Source organism: Tachysurus vachellii, chromosome 22, assembly GCF_030014155.1.
Source record: "Tachysurus vachellii isolate PV-2020 chromosome 22, HZAU_Pvac_v1, whole genome shotgun sequence".
NCBI classification, from domain to species: Eukaryota; Metazoa; Chordata; class Actinopteri; order Siluriformes; family Bagridae; genus Tachysurus; species Tachysurus vachellii.
Window position 1 is genome coordinate 18672024 of NC_083481.1, and position 18854 is coordinate 18690877.

General features: G+C 41.6%; 3 protein-coding genes across 3 annotated transcripts; 2 read left to right on the forward strand and 1 right to left on the reverse strand.

Moving 5' to 3' along the window:
- Positions 1-2009: 2009 nt before the first annotated feature.
- On the reverse strand, positions 2010-6087 carry sdhb (succinate dehydrogenase complex, subunit B, iron sulfur (Ip)). Its single transcript, XM_060858157.1, has 8 exons — positions 5946-6087; positions 4912-5039; positions 4728-4813; positions 4215-4351; positions 3579-3695; positions 3238-3339; positions 2899-3021; positions 2010-2404 (listed from the first exon to the last, which is right to left on the reverse strand). The coding sequence occupies exons 1-8, from the start codon at positions 6012-6014 to the stop codon at positions 2324-2326; spliced, it is 843 nt and encodes a 280-aa protein (XP_060714140.1). The 5' UTR covers positions 6015-6087; the 3' UTR covers positions 2010-2323.
- A 1132-nt stretch (positions 6088-7219) lies between these two features.
- mrpl20 (mitochondrial ribosomal protein L20) lies at positions 7220-8822 on the forward strand. The gene is made up of 4 exons (XM_060858112.1): positions 7220-7416; positions 7901-8011; positions 8123-8200; positions 8369-8822. Exons 1-4 carry the CDS (start codon positions 7330-7332, stop codon positions 8540-8542), a joined length of 450 nt encoding a protein of 149 aa, XP_060714095.1. The 5' UTR covers positions 7220-7329; the 3' UTR covers positions 8543-8822.
- A 4072-nt stretch (positions 8823-12894) lies between these two features.
- On the forward strand, positions 12895-18684 carry atad3 (ATPase family AAA domain containing 3). Its single transcript, XM_060858461.1, has 16 exons — positions 12895-13210; positions 13897-13973; positions 14160-14261; positions 14352-14411; positions 14529-14598; positions 14758-14923; positions 15104-15173; positions 15252-15407; positions 15488-15544; positions 15694-15819; positions 16024-16148; positions 16440-16491; positions 16576-16646; positions 16862-17029; positions 17513-17621; positions 17781-18684. Exons 1-16 carry the CDS (start codon positions 13009-13011, stop codon positions 18153-18155), a joined length of 1986 nt encoding a protein of 661 aa, XP_060714444.1. The 5' UTR covers positions 12895-13008; the 3' UTR covers positions 18156-18684.
- The last annotated feature ends 170 nt before the right edge of the window (positions 18685-18854 follow it).

Sequence of the window (18854 nt, forward strand, 5' to 3'; positions counted from 1 at the left end):
TACTGCAGCTTATTATTCCGGGAATAAAGAATATTTTCTAATTTATTTTATAACAAATATTCACTGGATTTTGTGAAAATCAACACGGAATTTACTTTCAAGCTGTAAATAATAATAATAATAATCATAATCATAATCATAATAATAATAATAATAATAATAATAATAATAATAATAATAATAATAATAATAAATATAGCTGCAAGCAGCGATACCGGGGTCAAGCCGATCAGATGCGCTCAGAACATGTCGCTGATGAACCATACCAAGTTTCGTAGCGATATGGCATTGCATTCGTAAAATGTGTGTGTGTGTGTGTGTGTGAGTGTCTGTGTGTGTGTCTCTGTGCGTGTGTGTGTGTGTGTGTGTGAGTGCGTGTGTGTGTGCATGTCTGTGTGTCTGTGTGAGTGTGTGTGTGAGTGTGTGTGTGTGTGAGTGTGTGTGTCTGTGTGTGTGTGTGTGAGTGTGCGTGTGTGTGTGAGTGTCTGTGTGTGTGAGAGTGTGTGTGTGTGTGTTCCTCGTATGTGAAAACATACTTGCCAATAAAGTGTGTGTGTGAGTGTGTATGTGTGTGAGAGTGTGTGTGTGTGTAAATGTGTGTATGTGAGTATGTGTGTGAGTATGTGAGTGTGCGAGTGTGGAAACTTGGTATGGTTCATCAGCGACATGTTCTGAGCGCATTTGATCGGCTTGACCCCGTGTGTGTGTGTGAGTGTTTGTGTGTGTGTGTGTGTGCGTGTGTGAGTGTGTGTGTATGTGTCTCTGTGCGTCTGTGTCTGTGTGAGTGTGTGTGTCAGTGTGTGTGTTCCTCGTATGTGAAAACATACTTGACAATAAAGTGTGTGTGTGAGTGTGTCTGTGTGAGTGTGTGTGTGTGTCTGTGTGAGTGTGTGTGTAAATGTGTGTGTAAGTGTGTGTGTTCCTCGTCTGTGTCTGTGTGAGTGTCTGTGTGTGTGTCTGTGTGTGTGTGAGAGGGTGTGTGTGTGTGTGTGTGAGTGCGTGTGTCTGTGTGAGTGTCTGTGTGTGTGAGTGTGTGTGTATGTGAGTGTGCGAGTGTGAGTAAGTGTGTGTGTGTAAATGTGTGTGTAAGTGTGTGTGTGTGTGTGTTCCTCATAAAGACCTTTGTGATTCTGATTCTGATGTTGCAAGAATTTTGCCTCTAGGCCTTACGATTCAGCACAAAATTGGGTTTTGGACTGTTGGTGGCGCTAGAGGGTTTGAGCTAGACAGTACAGTACAGTACAGTAACTTCTAAGACTGGCCTCTACATGTGTGCCAAATTTCATAACTTTCCTACGTACGGTTCTATGGGCTGCCATTGACTTCAATGACGGAAGACGGAATAATAATAAGAAGAGAACTAACGATAACAATAGGTGTCTACGCCCCTTCGGGGCTTGACCCCTAATAATGATAATAATAATAATAACAACAACAACAATAATAATAATCCTGTATTTTGTCTTTACACGTTGTTAAGTTAGATAGAATAATGTCTAATGCCAGACTCGGACTGGATAGAGATTATTAATGAAGTGATTTTAAACATAACGTGGTCACGTGTTCTCTCTGGTTTACAATCAGAAACAAACTATTAGTGAAATCTGGACATCAGCTGCTTGTATTAAGGTCAAAGGTCTGATGTGAAAGATTCTGATTCAGATGTGTTTTAGGTCTAAAGTTTTGTGTAAAAGAGTTTTATCGTGACGAGACAAAAGAACTTAAACATCCATTTCAGAATATTGCAGGACAGTAAAGTTAAGACTCACAACATCTGGTCTTTAAACGTGCCAAACACACGTGAAGTGTTTTTCTGTAGCTTTTTCTTTTACTCCGTTAGGTTTTAAAGCGAACAGGAAATTCTTCAGCCCTGATGTTTGTGGTTCAGACATTTAACAGAGAACTAATTTTCTAACAATAACCGCTCAATGGCGTTGTTAGTCTCTGCTGCCCTCTTGTGGCCACCAGAACGGACTGCAACAGAAAATAAAACCAAACTACTGCAGCAGTGTGGACTTCCTACATTTATTACACATATATTCAGTAAAGCCCATAGATACAAGTGTTTAAATATTTTGTTAGACTGGACCACAGCCAACCTCAGCCCACCATACTGTACACCTGTACACACACACACACACGCATGCACCCACCCTGACTGTTTCTTCATAGGTCCTGTAACAGATGAACAAATGCAGCAAGGATAAACTTTTCTCATGTATCAATACTGTGAGGAGTGTGAGGGTGAGTGTAGTGTGTAGGTGAAGAAGGAAGTCAAGGCCATGAGGTGACTGAGTGCATTCAGTTCCCAAGATCACCAGCATCACGCAGTGGCTGACTTTTTCTCCTTGTATGTCGCCATCATTTTCTTAATCTCAGCGATGGCCTTTCCTGGATTCAGACCCTGCGCGCACACACACACACACACACACACACACACACACTATCAGTTCTCATAAATGATACATTTCACAACTTTATACAAGTTTCCTGTAACAGTATGCTCCTGATTAACAAATGACACATTTATTAAAGTTATATTTTTACAGTGGAATGTCCATAAAAAATTATATCCTCTCCTCTCTTACATTATTGCAGCTATAAACATTTTCATCACAGAAATCCCAGCTGTTACTGAGAAAAGTGTAAACTCCTCTGTCCTGAAAATGTGGACAACTATTACACAGCACTGACACTGGAGACTCCTTACACACACACACTCACACATACACCTACACACACACGTATACACACACGTACACAGTCCACACATGTGAATGACTCGTTACTATTGAAATGATAACATATCAGAGTAACCACAATAATATGAAGCTGTGATCAAGCTGCCCTCATGTCAGAGCTGCTGTTAGAGAGAATAACAGTGCAGTGAGTGTGGACCTTGGGGCAGGTCTTGGTGCAGTTCATGATGGTGTGACAGCGGTACAGAGAAAATGGGTCCTGCAGTTTAGCTAGACGTTCCTCCGTGTACTCATCACGAGAGTCCACCATCCACCGGTATGCCTACACACACACAGACACACACACACACACACAACACACACACACATTACCTGAAATATGAAAGTGAATTCTAAGAAATAAAGAATCTCTAAAACAGACAGTACAAATTAAAGCCCAGTGTTCACTTCCTAATGAAAGAATAATAATAATTTTATTTTGTTATATTTTCTTACTGAGTGTCATGTTTACTGAACAATTACTGATGCACTCATTCACCTGCATGAGGACGGCGGGTCCCAGGTATTTATCTCCATTCCACCAGTAACTGGGACAGCTGGTACTGCAGCACGCACACATGATACACTCGTACAGACCATCCTATTGCACGCACACACACACACACACACAGAGCAGTGAAGAAAACTCTACATTTGTTTCTGTAGCAATCTCAGGGTTGAGGTTGGTGTTTTCTGACAAACACATTGATTTCCTGTCACTGATAATTTGATTGAAACACATCAAACAAATTTAGTGACCATTAGAAAAAAAGGCATAATTCCAACCAAAAGGAATTCAAGCAACAAATAGAAAAAAAACGGATGTGAGATGTTCTGTACCAGTTTCTGTCGGTCATCCACACTCTGTAGGTACTGCTCTTTCCCCTGCTGACTCTCGTCCTTCCTCTTCAGATACGGCTCAATCGACTTGTACTGGGCATAAAAGTTATTCATGTCCTAATATGAGAGAGTGAGAGAGAGAGAGAGAGAGTGAGAGAGTGAGAGAGAGAGAGAGAGTGAGAGTGAGAGAGAGAGAGTAAGAGAGAGAGAGAGTAAGAGAGAGAGAGAGAGAGAGAGAGTAAGAGAGAGAGAGAGTAAGAGAGAGAGAGAGAGAGAGAGAGAGAGAGAGAGAGAGAGTAAGAGAGAGAGAGAGAGAGAGAGAGTAAAAGAGAGAGAGAGAGAGAGAGAGAGAGAGAGAGAGAGAGAGAGAGAGAGAGAGAGAGAGAATGCAGCAGTGTTTTCTTTCAGGATTTAAAGGAAACGTTACCCTGAGTGTCATCAGTTAGTTGAGTCAGGTTTGGTATGTGAACTTTCCTAACACACATTCAATGGGCCTCATGAATTTATGTTTTAGCAAAGTATTTGTGTGAATGTTTGTGTTTAAAAAGTGAACAGCATGTTTCTGACTCAGCTCTTTGACATGTAGTGACGGTGTGTGTAACATGCAGTGGCTTGGTGCTGGTTCTGAGTACGTACCGGTACCAGGTCTTTAACCACATACATGTGAGGCAGCGGATAAATCTTAGTCACTTTACTGGTGTTAGTGTCGATCCTGTTCAGGCACGCCAGTGTGTTCCCACCGTTAATGTTCATTGCACACGAACCGCAGATACCTGACCGACAACCGACACACACACACACACAATATTCACACTAACATTCAACAAACGCATTTAAAGTCAAGTAGAATCTCTATAATGAACAGACTGTCCTGTGTTAATACTCAATGGACGTGATGATGGAGAGATAAGTTTAAACATGTTATGATGTTCTAATGTACATTTGTATGTCACACTGATTTACCAGACTAACACAGCTGTGTTACAGCCCCATGTGGAGCAGAGGAGTGCCGTTATTATTCACACCCTCACTATACATCTTACGTACATCCAGAAGATTATAAGCTATATATAAGTGTAAGATGATGACGCAGCTACAGCACAGATATCACAGGAAGTGAGGAGAGAGTGTGTGTGTATGTTATCTGACCTTCTCTGCAGGAGCGTCTGAAGGTGAGAGTTGAGTCTACCTCATTCTTTATCTTAATCAAAGCGTCCAACACCATCGGCCCACACCTACAGAGAGAGAGGTGGAGGGAAAAGGAGACGTGTTAATGTTGCTGATACAGAGATGTGTGCTGTGTTGTTTGTGTTACAATAACAATCACACTCACATGTCGAGGTCGACCTCGTACGTCTGCATGTGTGGTTTGTCTCCAGGCTTATCTGGATCCCAGCGGTAAATCTGGAATGTCTTAATACGTGGCTGAGCGGCTGCTGCTGCCTGTGCGTATCGAGCGGTCTGTAAACCACAACACACACACACACACACACAGTGTGTCAACACACAGAGCGACAACAACAGATATTTTCTTCACCTGTAAATGGCACAGATCAGATCAAAACACTAAAAATACAGCAAGCGCTCTGATTAATCCTCACACAAACCCCACCTCCCACATCTGTTTACACTCTGCAGCTGTTGTGACGTGTGTGTGTGTGTGTAAGTGTGAGAGAGACACGTTTATGTAATCAGTCGCGTTTCAAAACAAACCAAAACCCACCAACAGACCAGTACAGACTTCTCCCTGTGTGTGGATAATAAAAAGTGAAGATCTGCTGCTGCAAAAAATGTCTGTCTAAAAAAGTGGAAGATATTCAGCTAAAACATTTAGAAGAGTTTTGAATATGTGTGAAGAACAATAAATATATATACAGTAAGAAATAGTGATAGAGAAAAGAAAAGAACTGCTTCAGGATGTGACTAAGACATGACAGCAGTAAAATATATAGAATGGAGAATCCAGTTCAAGACGTTAAACGTTGTCAAACCACAAAGAGATAAAATAATAAAGTAAATAAAATACATCTGACTGAACTGTAAATGTGACGGTTTTAATAACAGCTGAACAACATGATTAATATCTAATATGTGCGATCATATTAACAAGAAAAAGTAGACTTTGACTTTTACTCTTTATCTGCACGCTGTAAAAGTAATGAGATAAGAACAAAGCAGAATTCTTGCTAAATAGAGGAGCGCTTTAACGTCAGTGACAGATGCTAAGCTATGCTATGCTAAGCTATGCTAAGCTAATCTGCGGTACCTGATACAACAAGCAAAAAGACTCGCTGTTGTCGTTTATTTTACGAACACGTTATTAATTCAATTGCTGGTCAGATGACAGACGTCTGAATAGAATCTCACCACTGTGAGAACTGTGGAGCGCGTCACAGCTACACCGCAGCGTCTCAAGGAGAAACACACAGCCGACATCTTTACACAACTGCTATTGACTGACCCTGTCGGTAACCCTGGCACTGCGCATGCGCGAGGTTTTCACGCGTGCGCAGACACCATACGACGGAGTACTTGAGCTCCGGTTCCTGTTTTACTCTGATCTCAGATCGGTGTTAGTCTGTTAGATAATACATCTAAAATCTACGGAAACATCAAACAAATTTTGTATAAATAATATAATTAATTACTTATTAAATTTGCTTTAAATGATTCAATTATGAAATTAAACAATAATAATTATTATTATCAGAATCAGAATCAGGTTTATTGGCCAAGTGTGTTGATGTTGACACACACAAGGAATTTGGTTCCAGCTGTTTGTGACTCTCAAAAGTACAGACATAAATAACACTATACTATACAATACACACATAAATAACACTATACTATACAATACACACATAAATAACACTATACTATACAATACACACATAAATAACACTATACTATACAATACACACATAAATAACACTATACTATACAATACACACACAAATAACACTATACTATACAATACACACATAAATAACACTATACTATACAATACACACATAAATAACACTATACTATACAATACACACATAAATAACACTATACTATACAATACACACACAAATAACACTATACTATACAATACACACATAAATAACACTATACTATACAATACAGACATAAATAACACTATACTATACAATACACACATAAATAACACTATACTATACAATACACACATAAATAACACTATACTATACAATACAGACGATGAGATACAATATAGACATTATGAGTATTAAATATAAATACAGAATATATAACAGATCAGTTATGTACATAAAGTGTGAGAGTGTAAATAACAATATTGTGTAATATTTTGCTTTTGTACAATATACAGCAGCAGTAGTGTGTGTAATATGAACCAAATTCCTTGTGTGTGTCAACAACAACAACACACTTGGCCAATAAACCTGATTCTGATAATAATAATAATAACAATATTACTAATAATAACAATAATAATAATAATAATAATAATAATAATAATAATAATAATAATAATAGTTATTAGTAGTAGTAGTATTATAAGCATACATATAATTATTGTAACATTGATCTAAACTCATTTTTTATTGCACATTATCGATGACAGTTCAGATGGTGGGACTTTTATTTGTTCGCGCATGCGCACAGCCGACTGGATCTTTCCAAAGTCACGTTGACAGAGAGAAATCTAGCAGCGTGTGTTTGTGTGTGTGTGTTAGTGCAAGTGCAGAAGATCAGCGGTGATTAAATCATGGTGTTTCTGACTTTATCGTGCTGGATCCGGAACCGAGGTCCAGACCGTTACTGGAAAGTTCAGGAGCTTTTAAAACACGCTCGGGTGAGAGATGCTAACTAGCGTTAGCATGGAGCTCATTAACACGACCATACAGATTAGTGTAAACATCCCAACATTAGCCTCGTCTTATTCTCTATCATTAACGACCAGTTTTATTTCTTTATTTCTTCCTCCCTGGTTGTTCTGGTGTAATGACATTGACCACATCCCAGTTCCTCTGCATGACCTCAGTATTGATGCAGAAACTCCAAGGTCTTCATGTGTGTCATGTTTAACACCATAATAACGTCCTAACATCAGCCTCATTCTGTATTCTGAGTCGTTAATACGGATTGTAAAAGTTTGGTATCATTTCTGAATGATGGTTTTGCTCTTTAATTTAAAAGTGGATGGAGCAGCTGATGATTTAATCTCTATTGCAGATGTGTTGAGTTGTCAGATGTTCATGTGAGGATGTTCTCCATTTCAGGATGGAGAGGTTCAGATCTAACCTGTGAAGTTTTTCTGTGTTGTTTTATGATTGCAGCACTTTCGTGGAAGGAAGAATCGCTGCTACAGCCTGGCAGTGCGTGCTGTTCGCAGGGCCTTCGTTTATGCCTCCAAAGCGAGGAAAGCCAAGAGGCGCAGCATGAGGACGGTAAGATCTGTGATGCCAGGAACACTTCCTCTTTCTAAAGAAGTTTAAAACGTTGGTCTTGTTCGTTCAGTGTCTGTGGTTCTGAAGTGCTTCTGGTTTTCTGTCCTGCAGTTGTGGATCTCTCGTGTGGCTGCAGCTTGTCGTGAACATGGCATTAAATATCCTGTCTTAATGTACAACCTTGTGCAGGTGAGTGTTTCTCGCGTGTTAACTGATCGGTCTGACACCAACTCATTCAGACAAATCAGGATCTTGTGCAGTATGATGAGGAACTTATGTCTTAAACAGCTGCTCATTAAATGCGACTGTCTTTAGATGAAGTGTAACTGGTGTTTTGTGTGTAAACTCCACCCACAGTGCAGCGTGCAGCTGAACCGGCGTGTGCTGAGCGACCTGGCCGTCACGGAGCCTCGCACCTTTCAGGCGCTGGTGTCGTTGGCTCGAGCTCGGCAGCAGGAGGGTCTGCGGGCAGCTCTGGGTGACGGGAAAGAGCCTCCCGGTGTGTTCTCACGCATCACACAGCTACAGTGACGGACAGCTCTCACGGCCTAACACAGTGCGGCTTCTCTACAGACTCGCTGCTGAATCAGTCGTGTTTCCTGGCACAAGGTGTGAAGATGTGAACAGGTTCTCCACGTTCATCCACACATCGTCCTACTTCACCACGTCCGCTTTACCGTCATCAGAGACTGAAATCTTGGTGTCAAAGGAAAAGTGTTCAAACCTTGTTGTGTGTAAATATACAGATAGAACAAACACAGTCACTATCACCTAATTTTACCTGTTAATAAACTGTTTTCCTATTGAAAAAGGTGTGTCTGTTTATCATTGTATAGATGTTCAAAAAAATTTATGAAACCTATTTTACTGTAATAATAATAATAATAATAATAATATAATTAATATTTTTAATGAATGTTTAAATTATATAATTATTTATACATTTTTTAAAATGATCTAATAAGTAGAACTACATTTTTTAATTAGTAAATAAAACAGCTAAAAAAAATTAAAAAATTGTCTCTCTTTTTATGTGTGTGTACATATATATATAGACAGAGAGAGATTTACTGTTCGAGCCTTAATAGAAATCTAAGTTTTTTATTATTACTTTTTATTAATTTAATTATGTTTATTATTAAATAAATACTAAAATATATTTGGTCATTATTTTAATTTCAATGTTAATGAGTTTTTAGGGTTTTTCTTGGGTAAAACATGTTTGTTCCACTCCGGTCACCGTACCTCAGGGTTAAAACTGTCCAATCAGAGCCCTCTATTTGGGCATCCAATCCTAGAGCAGAAAGCGATGTTTGGATCAATACGGGTGGGATAAGAATGTTCAGCATGTAATAAGCCACAGCAGTTATATGACATAAGGCCGCTTCAGAAGGTCCAGAACATCAACGTTATATTATTTCACCAAATAAACTCTGTACAGAAGTCCTGAGAGTCCTAATGCATTATTATATTTGTTCTCTCTGGATCATGACTTAATGTACTCATGATCTCTGAATGGACCCCTGAATGGAATTAATGTGTGACTGATGATTAAAACTTTAAGCCTTTATTCACATAAACACTGTCAGTTTATTGTGTGTTTTATTACACACTGTTGTGTGCTGTAAGAGCTTGTGGATGCTCTGTTTCCTCTTCTCTCCTGCTGGATGATGATTCATGTGAAAACGAGACATTTCTTCTTTCCTTCAAGTAATTAATACAATTTTATCTTCCATTTTGTTGTATTGTTAAATCATCATTAATCTTAAGGCTTGTTGAATTTCCATTATTTATGTTTCTATTTGTTTATTACTTTACAAAATATTTGTTTGTTTGTTTATTTACAAAATATTGAAAATAACAGATTTATGTACATTTTATGGGGTCACGGTGTCTTAGTGGTTAGCACGTTCTCCTCACACCTCCAGGGTCGGGGTTCGATTCCCACCTCCGCCTTGTGTGTGTGGAGTTTGCATGTTCTCCCCGTGCCTCGGGGGTTTCCTCCGGGTACTCCAGTTTCCTCCCCCGGTCCAAAGACATGCATGGTAGGTTGATTGGCATCTCTGGAAAATTGTCCGTAGTGTGTGAGTGAATGAGAGTGTGTGTGTGTGCCCTGTGATGGGTTGGCACTCCATCCAGGGTGTATCCTGCCTTGATGCCCGATGACGCCTGAGATAGGCACAGGCTCCCTGTGACCCGAGGTAGTTCGGATAAGCGGTAGAAGATGAATGAATGAACGAATGAATGAATGAATGTACATTTTATGTGCTCACTGTCCACTTTAATAGGAACACCTGTGTAACTACATTCAGTGTCGTCACGTCAACCAGAACAAAGAAAAATCTGATCTCTGTCTTTAACCGTGACACCAACATCCACAGCACAGTAACAGCCTCAGGCAGAAAGAGTGTTTCTTCATTAGGAGAGGTGCTGATACACTAACACTCTGTTACACTAACACGCAGTTACACTAACACGCTGTTACACTAACACGCTGTTACACTAACACGCTGTTACACTAACACGCTGTTACACTAAAATAACACGCTGTTACACTAACACGCTGTTACACTAAAATAACACGCTGTTACACTAAAATAACACGCTGTTACACTAAAATAACACGCTGTTACACTAACACGCTGTTACACTAACACGCTGTTACACTAACACGCAGTTACACTAACACGCTGTTACACTAACACGCTGTTACACTAAAATAACATGCTGTTACACTAACACGCTGTTACACTAACACGCTGTTACACTAACACAATGTTACACTAACACGCTGTTACACTAAAATAACACGCTGTTACACTAAAATAACACGCTGTTACACTAACACAATGTTACACTAACACAATGTTACACTAACACCCTGTTACACTAACACACTGTTACACTAAAATAACATGCTGTTACACTAACACGCTGTTACACTAACACAATGTTACACTAACACCCTGTTACACTAACACGCTGTTACACTAACACACTGTTACACTAAAATAACACGCTGTTACACTAACACTGTTACACTAACACTCTGTTACACTAACACCCTGTTACACTAACACTCTGTTACACTAACACGCTGTGACACTAACACCCTGTTACACTAACATGCTGTTACACTAACATGGTTACATTAATATAACACAGTTACACTAACACTCTGTTACACTAAAATAACACCCTGTTACAATAACACGCTGTTACACTAACACACTGTTACACTAACACAGTTACACTAAAATAACACCCTGTTACAATAACACGCTGTTACACTAACACACTGTTACACTAACACAGTTACACTAAAATAACACCCTGTTACACTAACACGCTGTTACACTAACACGCTGTTACACTAACACTCTATTACACTAAAATAACACACTGTTACACTAACACGCTGTTACACTAACACGCTGTTACACTAACACCCTGTTACACTAACACCCTGTTACACTAACACTCTATTACACTAAAATAACACACTGTTACACTAACACAGTTACACTAAAATAACACGCTGTTACATTAACATGCTGTTAGACTAACACCCTGCTACACTAACATGGTTACATTAATATAACACAGTTACACTAACACTCTGTTACACTAAAATAACACGCTGTTACACTAACATGGTTACATTAATATAACACACTGTTACACTAACACAGTTACACTAAAATAACACCCTGTTACACTAACACTCTGTTACACTAACACTCTGTTACACTAACACAGTTACACTAATATAACACTCTGTTACACTAACACTCTGTTACACTAACACAGTTACACTAATATAACACTCTGTTACACTAACACTGTTACACTAATATAACACTCTGTTACACTAACACAGTTACATTAATATAACACACTGTTACACTAACACAGTTACACTAAAATAACACCCTGTTACAATAACACGCTGTTACACTAACACTCTGTTACACTAACACCCTGTTACAATAACACACTGTTACACTAACACAGTTACACTAAAATAACACCCTGTTACACTAACACTCTGTTACACTAACACTCTGTTACACTAACACAGTTACACTAATATAACACTCTGTTACACTAACACTCTGTTACACTAACACAGTTACACTAATATAACACTCTGTTACACTAACACAGTTACACTAATATAACACTCTGTTACACTAACACTCTGTTACACTAACACAGTTACACTAATATAACACTCTGTTACACTAACACTGTTACACTAATATAACACTCTGTTACACTAACACAGTTACATTAATATAACACACTGTTACACTAACACAGTTACACTAAAATAACACCCTGTTACAATAACACGCTGTTACACTAACACTCTGTTACACTAACACCCTGTTACAATAACACACTGTTACACTAACACAGTTACACTAAAATAACACCCTGTTACACTAACACTCTGTTACACTAACACTCTGTTACACTAACACAGTTACACTAATATAACACTCTGTTACACTAACACTCTGTTACACTAACACAGTTACACTAATATAACACTCTGTTACACTAACACAGTTACACTAAAATAACACCCTGTTACAATAACACGCTGTTACACTAACACTCTGTTACACTAACACACTGTTACACTAACACAGTTACACTAACAGTTACACTAACACTAATATAACACGCGGAGTGACACTAACACGCCGTTACTCTACACAAAAGTCTGAGATTTTTCACGTGCTTATTCAGCAGCCAATCACAATTCAGGAGGGCGTGGCTTGTCGGAATACAGGTAGGTGATAAAACGACTCACATTTTTTAAGGCCGTCACCGATGCAGCCAATAACCGTCAGACCTCGTTGGTTGTGGGTGGGGCTTCCGACGACGCGCGTGCGCAAACAGCTCCAGCGTGACACGCGTGCTGGTGAAGGAGGAAGTGTCCGGTGCGGTATCGGTACCGGGAGAAGAACAAACCGTGAGGCAGAAACATGTCGTGGCTCTTCGGACTCAATAAAGGACAAAGCGGCGGCGCGACCCCGGATGTTCCGTTACCTCCTGCACCACCACCACCACCTGCTGGGGGATCCGGGGGGAGCGGCGGGGGGGACAAACCCAAGGACAAATGGAGCAATTTCGACCCCACGGGGTTGGAGAGAGCGGCGCAGGCCGCCAAGGAGCTCGACCGGTCCCGTAAGTGTCACACACAGTATGTGTGTATATATATATACACTCTCTCTCTCTCTCTCTCTCTCTCTCTCACACACACACACACACACACACACACACACACACACACACACACACACTCTCACACACACACATACACACTCTCTCTCTCTCACACACACACACACACACACACACACACACACGGTCTCGTCCTGCACTCTCAGCTCCTTCATTAAGGGCTGAATATAAAGTGCACTACACCGGATGTAGAAGTGTTCACTTCGTCCCCTATAAAGTGCACACGTGAGATTCTCAGTCTCGCAGCAGATGATGTAAGTTATGAATGAACAATGACATGATGGTATCAGAGTCCATGAGACACGTGTCTGTACTCCATCGCCATCAAGGGCAAAAGGTCAAAGGTCAGACTCCTCACAGTCGACCTTACTTTGTTCTGTAAACTGATTTAAACACTTTGGTTACTTCAGCATTATATTTACATCCACATTAAACATGACATTTCACATCACATCCTACGACCATCAACCTCACAGCCACAGATTTATTCTGTCTCTCATCACCACAGGGTTTAGAGCAGTAAAGGTTTATTACAGAAGGAGCTCACGTGTGTCACGTCTTTACCTGTTCCTCAGTGTGGATGCTGAGACAGGGACATTTACACAGTCTGTTTGTGTCATGAACCACAGGCCACGCCAAAGAGGCGCTGGATTTGTCTCGTATGCAGGAGCAGACAACACAGATGGAATATCAGAGCAAGATGAAGGTAACGTTTATATCCTGCTGGACGTCCTGTAGATGCCACAACCTTCTTTTTCCTAATTATAGGAACATATTTTAACATCATTATGACTTGTTTTAAGAGTACTAGAAATTGTGAACATGATGTCAAAACATTATGATGGTGTGTGTGTGTGTGTGTGTGTGTGTGTGTGTGTGTGTGTGAGATCAGGAGTATGAGGCAGCAGTGGAGCAGCTGAAGGGGGATCAGATCCGTATTCAGGCAGAGGAGAGGAGGAAAACTCTGAATGAAGAAACCAAACAAAATCAAGCGGTGAGACATTATAGCAATCCCTATGTAGTGCACACATAGTGTGTGTGTGTGTCTGTGTGTGTGTGTGAACATGTGTTTTTCCCCTCACAGAGAGCTCAGTACCAGGACAAACTGGCTCGACAGAGATACGAGGATCAGCTCCGACAGCAGGTACTAATACTTACACACACAGCATGGCTTTCGTTCACACTCGTTCACACTCGGTCACACTCCTTCTAACTCTTTTACACGATTACAAAACTTTAAAGACTTTTTTCTGTCCTTTAGCAAGCTATAAATGAAGAGAACCTGCGCAGACAGGAGGAGTCTGTACAGAAACAAGAGGCCATGAGGAAAGGTAGAACTGCTTCACCCCCTCACACCATTGTTTACTCATGCTCTCGTTTATTTGCTCTTTCACTCCATCACTCTTTCAGTGCATCATTCACTCCCTACTGTATGCAGGGGAGAGTACTAAAAATCAGGGTGTATTGTAAATGTGTGTGTGTGTGTGTAGCCACCATTGAGCACGAGATGGAGTTAAGGCATAAGAATGAGATGCTGCGGATCGAGGCTGAGGCTAAAGCTCGCGGTCGGGTGGAGAGAGAGAACGCTGACATCATCAGAGAACAGATCCGTCTTAAAGCAGCTGAACACAGACAGACTGTACTGGAGAGTATACGGTACACACACACACACACACACCGTCATGTTTTAATGACTTTATACTTTAGAATGATTGGAAAACAGCTCTATATTGTCCTCTTCACACAAGCCCCTAACATGCTGTTTGGACAAATCCCTGTAGCTGGGGTTTAACACTGAAACACTGTCACTAACATAAACCTGGTGTTCTGTTGCAGAACTGCTGGTGCTGTGTTTGGGGAGGGTTTCAGGGCTTTCATCTCCGACTGGGACAAAGTGACTGCTACAGTAAGTGCGCACACACACACACACACACACTGTAATTTTACTGTCATTTGCCCTGCACTGTCTCCTCCACACCACTAGGTGGCAGGACTGACTCTGCTGGCTGTGGGAGTTTACTCAGCGAGAAACGCTACAGGAGTCGCAGGTAGATACATCGAGGCTCGTCTTGGGAAGCCGTCTCTAGTGAGGGAGACGTCACGCATCACGGTGATGGAGGCCGTTAAACATCCTGTCAAGGTAACGGGCAGAATCAACACCATGTCAGTGTTCACTCTGAAGTCTGGGTCAGGAAAGTTAACGTCTTTTCTGTCTCTCAGACCACCAGGAGGTTGATGAGTAAGCCTCAGGATGCTCTGGAAGGAGTTGTGCTCAGTGTGAGTACCCGTGTTTCTTGCTCTCACACACATCCTACTCTCTAATTAACACAATCATGAGATTAACACATGTAACACGACCAGGAAGTGACGGTAGAGTTTCTGTAACGACCCAAGAAAGTGAAAAGGTGTTTGTCGTCATTCCACAGCCGAAGCTAGAGGAACGTGTCCGTGACATCGCCATAGCAACTCGGAACACACGCCAGAACCGAGGCCTTTACAGGAACATCCTGATGTACGGACCTCCAGGGACGGGGAAGACACTTTTTGCCAAGGTGCATATACACACACACACACACAGAGGAAACAGCTGATGGTTAACGTGGACCTTCTGACAGGGAAATGTTCTGGTCCAAGATGTTTCACAGAACCTTTATAAACTTCTCCACATAACAGATAGAAATCTCTTTATTTATCTGTGAGTATATTTGCACATGTTCTTGGTTTTATTCCTGATGGTGTTGCTATGCTTGGAGCAGAAACTGGCAGTGCATTCTGGGATGGACTACGCCATTATGACCGGGGGAGACGTGGCCCCCATGGGGCGGGAAGGTGTAACTGCCATGCACAAAGTGTTCGATTGGGCCGGAACCAGCCGACGAGGGTAAGAACCTTCACAGAGTGGCGTTATCTTCTACAGCAAACATCCTGTAAAGCTATAAACATGGACACTGACCCACAGTGATTACAGCCAGATGCTGTACACATATACACACACACACACACACACACACACACACACACACACACACACACACACACACACAGTAAAGCAGTGGGAACCCTGGGTGATAAATTGAATCAGTCTGAGGACAGAAAGCACAGTGTCGGGGCTTAAAGTAGAGCAGAGTTCATCATCCCTTCAGCATCAGATTATCATTTCTCTTCTTTACAGCCTGCTGCTGTTTGTGGATGAAGCTGATGCGTTCCTGCGCAAGAGATCCACTGTGAGTGTCGGAGTGTGTGGTGTGTGTTCAGGTGTTTACAGTGTACCTGTGTGTCAGTCACTGAACACCTTCTCTGGCTTTTAGGAGAAGATCAGTGAGGACCTGCGAGCCACGCTGAACGCCTTCCTGTACCGAACCGGAGAGCAGAGCAACAAGTGAGTACACACACACACACACACACACACACACACACACACACTACAGAGCAGCTTGATATCATGTATCACATTACACGTTGGATTACAGACCAGAAAAACGACCACAAAGTCAATTTAATTTTCACTGTAAACATCTCTATTTTACATCCTGACTGAAACGATTATTATCTAAACTGCGTAAATAAATCTTTATTGGATTTGTGTGTTTGCAGGTTTATGTTGGTTTTGGCCAGTAACCAGCCTGAGCAGTTTGACTGGGCCATTAATGACCGTATCGATGAGATTGTGAACTTCGCTCTTCCCGGCCTGGAGGAGAGAGAGAGACTCGTACGACTTTACTTTGACAGATACGTCCTGGAGCCGGCCACCGGGGGGCGACAGTGAGTGCATGCATGTTTGCCTATTTATATCAATGGCTTTAAATAAACAGGATTTAAATATCTAGGGTTTTTTTTGTAACCTAGATATACACACACACACACACACACACACACACACACACACCTGAGACAATAACTGAAGCACTGGCCCTTGTTCCGTGTGTGTGTGTGTGTGTGTGTGAGATGTATTTAAAGTCTCCGTCTGCGTTCACACAATCCTGCGGTATAGACTTTTAGCTTGTGTTTGTTTTTAATAGAAAATAAGAGGCTAAGAGTGTAAGAGTCGGCCGACGACTCTAAAGTGTGTCAGAAAGTTTGGAGAGCTCATTAATAACCGTGAGGAGTGAAAGTGGAGCAGGTTTATCAGGTCAGGGACATTCACCATAAAACCTGAGTGCAGACTGAAGCACAGAAAGTGTAAAGACACACCGATCATTTCAGTCATCGTACCTGTTTGTACAGACGTCTGTGTTCATGTTGCAGGCGGCTGAAGCTGGCACAGTTCGACTACGGAGTGAAGTGTTCAGAAATCGCCAAGCGCACAGAAGGCATGTCTGGTAGAGAGATTTCCAAACTGGGCGTGGCCTGGCAGGTGAGGAACCAATCATTTATTAAAGCGTCATCTCAAACATCTTGTGTTCCTGATGCTAATAATGTTTCTCTCAAAATAATTGAAAAGTAGGACGTGTGTGTGTGAGAGATCACCAGTAGGGGGCAGTAACATGTCTCATGTTCTTGTTCTCTCTCCCAGGCTGCTGCGTACTCCTCTGAGGATGGTGTTCTGACCGAGGCCATGATTGATGCCCGTGTGGACGACGCGGTCCGACAGCACATGCAGAAGATGGACTGGCTGCATGGAGACGGCGTTCTGGATAACGAGGGCCGCGTCACTCCTGCAGATCTCCAGGGGGGCAAAGGTGTTAAAATGGGCTTCATCCTGCCTCAGGGTTCAAACCCACAGGATGATCTGTGTCCCTTAAAGGAGGGTCTGGACTCTACCATTCCAACAGCAGAGGAGGGGGACAGCAGTGCTGCAGAAAAAGGGACTGTTCCATGGGGAGGGGAGGGGGGACTTAAACACGCAGAACAGAAAGACATCCCCAGTAAAGATGGCACACCGGTATAAGATTCATCAAGAGCTGATGCTGGGTCAGATTTACTGAGCATCGTGAGAGCTCCATGTCCTGCTGGTGCAAACTACAGGCTTCTGTTTAGTTATGAGACAAAGCTCAGTGTATCTGTATGAATATCCGTTACATTAAAAACATCCATGTTAGTGTGTGTGTGTGTGTGTGTGTGTGTCCACAATGGCTCCCTGTGTGAAATGGTGTGAAACTGATCCTCCAGACCCCACATTCCGCTTCCCAGATCCCATCTGAGAGAGAACATGAACACACAAAGAAACTAATTACAGTTCATTTGTAATCTCTGAGGAAAAATAGGAAGCCACTGTGGAGTGTGTGTGTGCGTGTGCGTGTGCGCGTGTGTGTGTGCGCGTGTGTGTGTGCGCGTGCGTGCGTGTGTGTGCGTGCGTGCGTGTGTGTGTGCGCGCGTGCGTGCGTGCGTGTGTGCGTGCGTGCGTGCGTGCGATTTATGAGGAACAGACAGCATGATGAAGGTATGAATGGAAATTAAAAACAGAACTAATTAATGTCTGATGTGTAAAATGTTTGAGTTCTTTTAAATAACACTGAAGATTGGAAGAAAATGTCTAACAAATTGGTCAATGTTTTACAACTGACAAGATAAAGTAACCCAGATTTCGTAACAAAAAACAACCCTGGTGTGGTGAATTGTGTCTGTCGGTGTGAAGAAGTGCACAGTG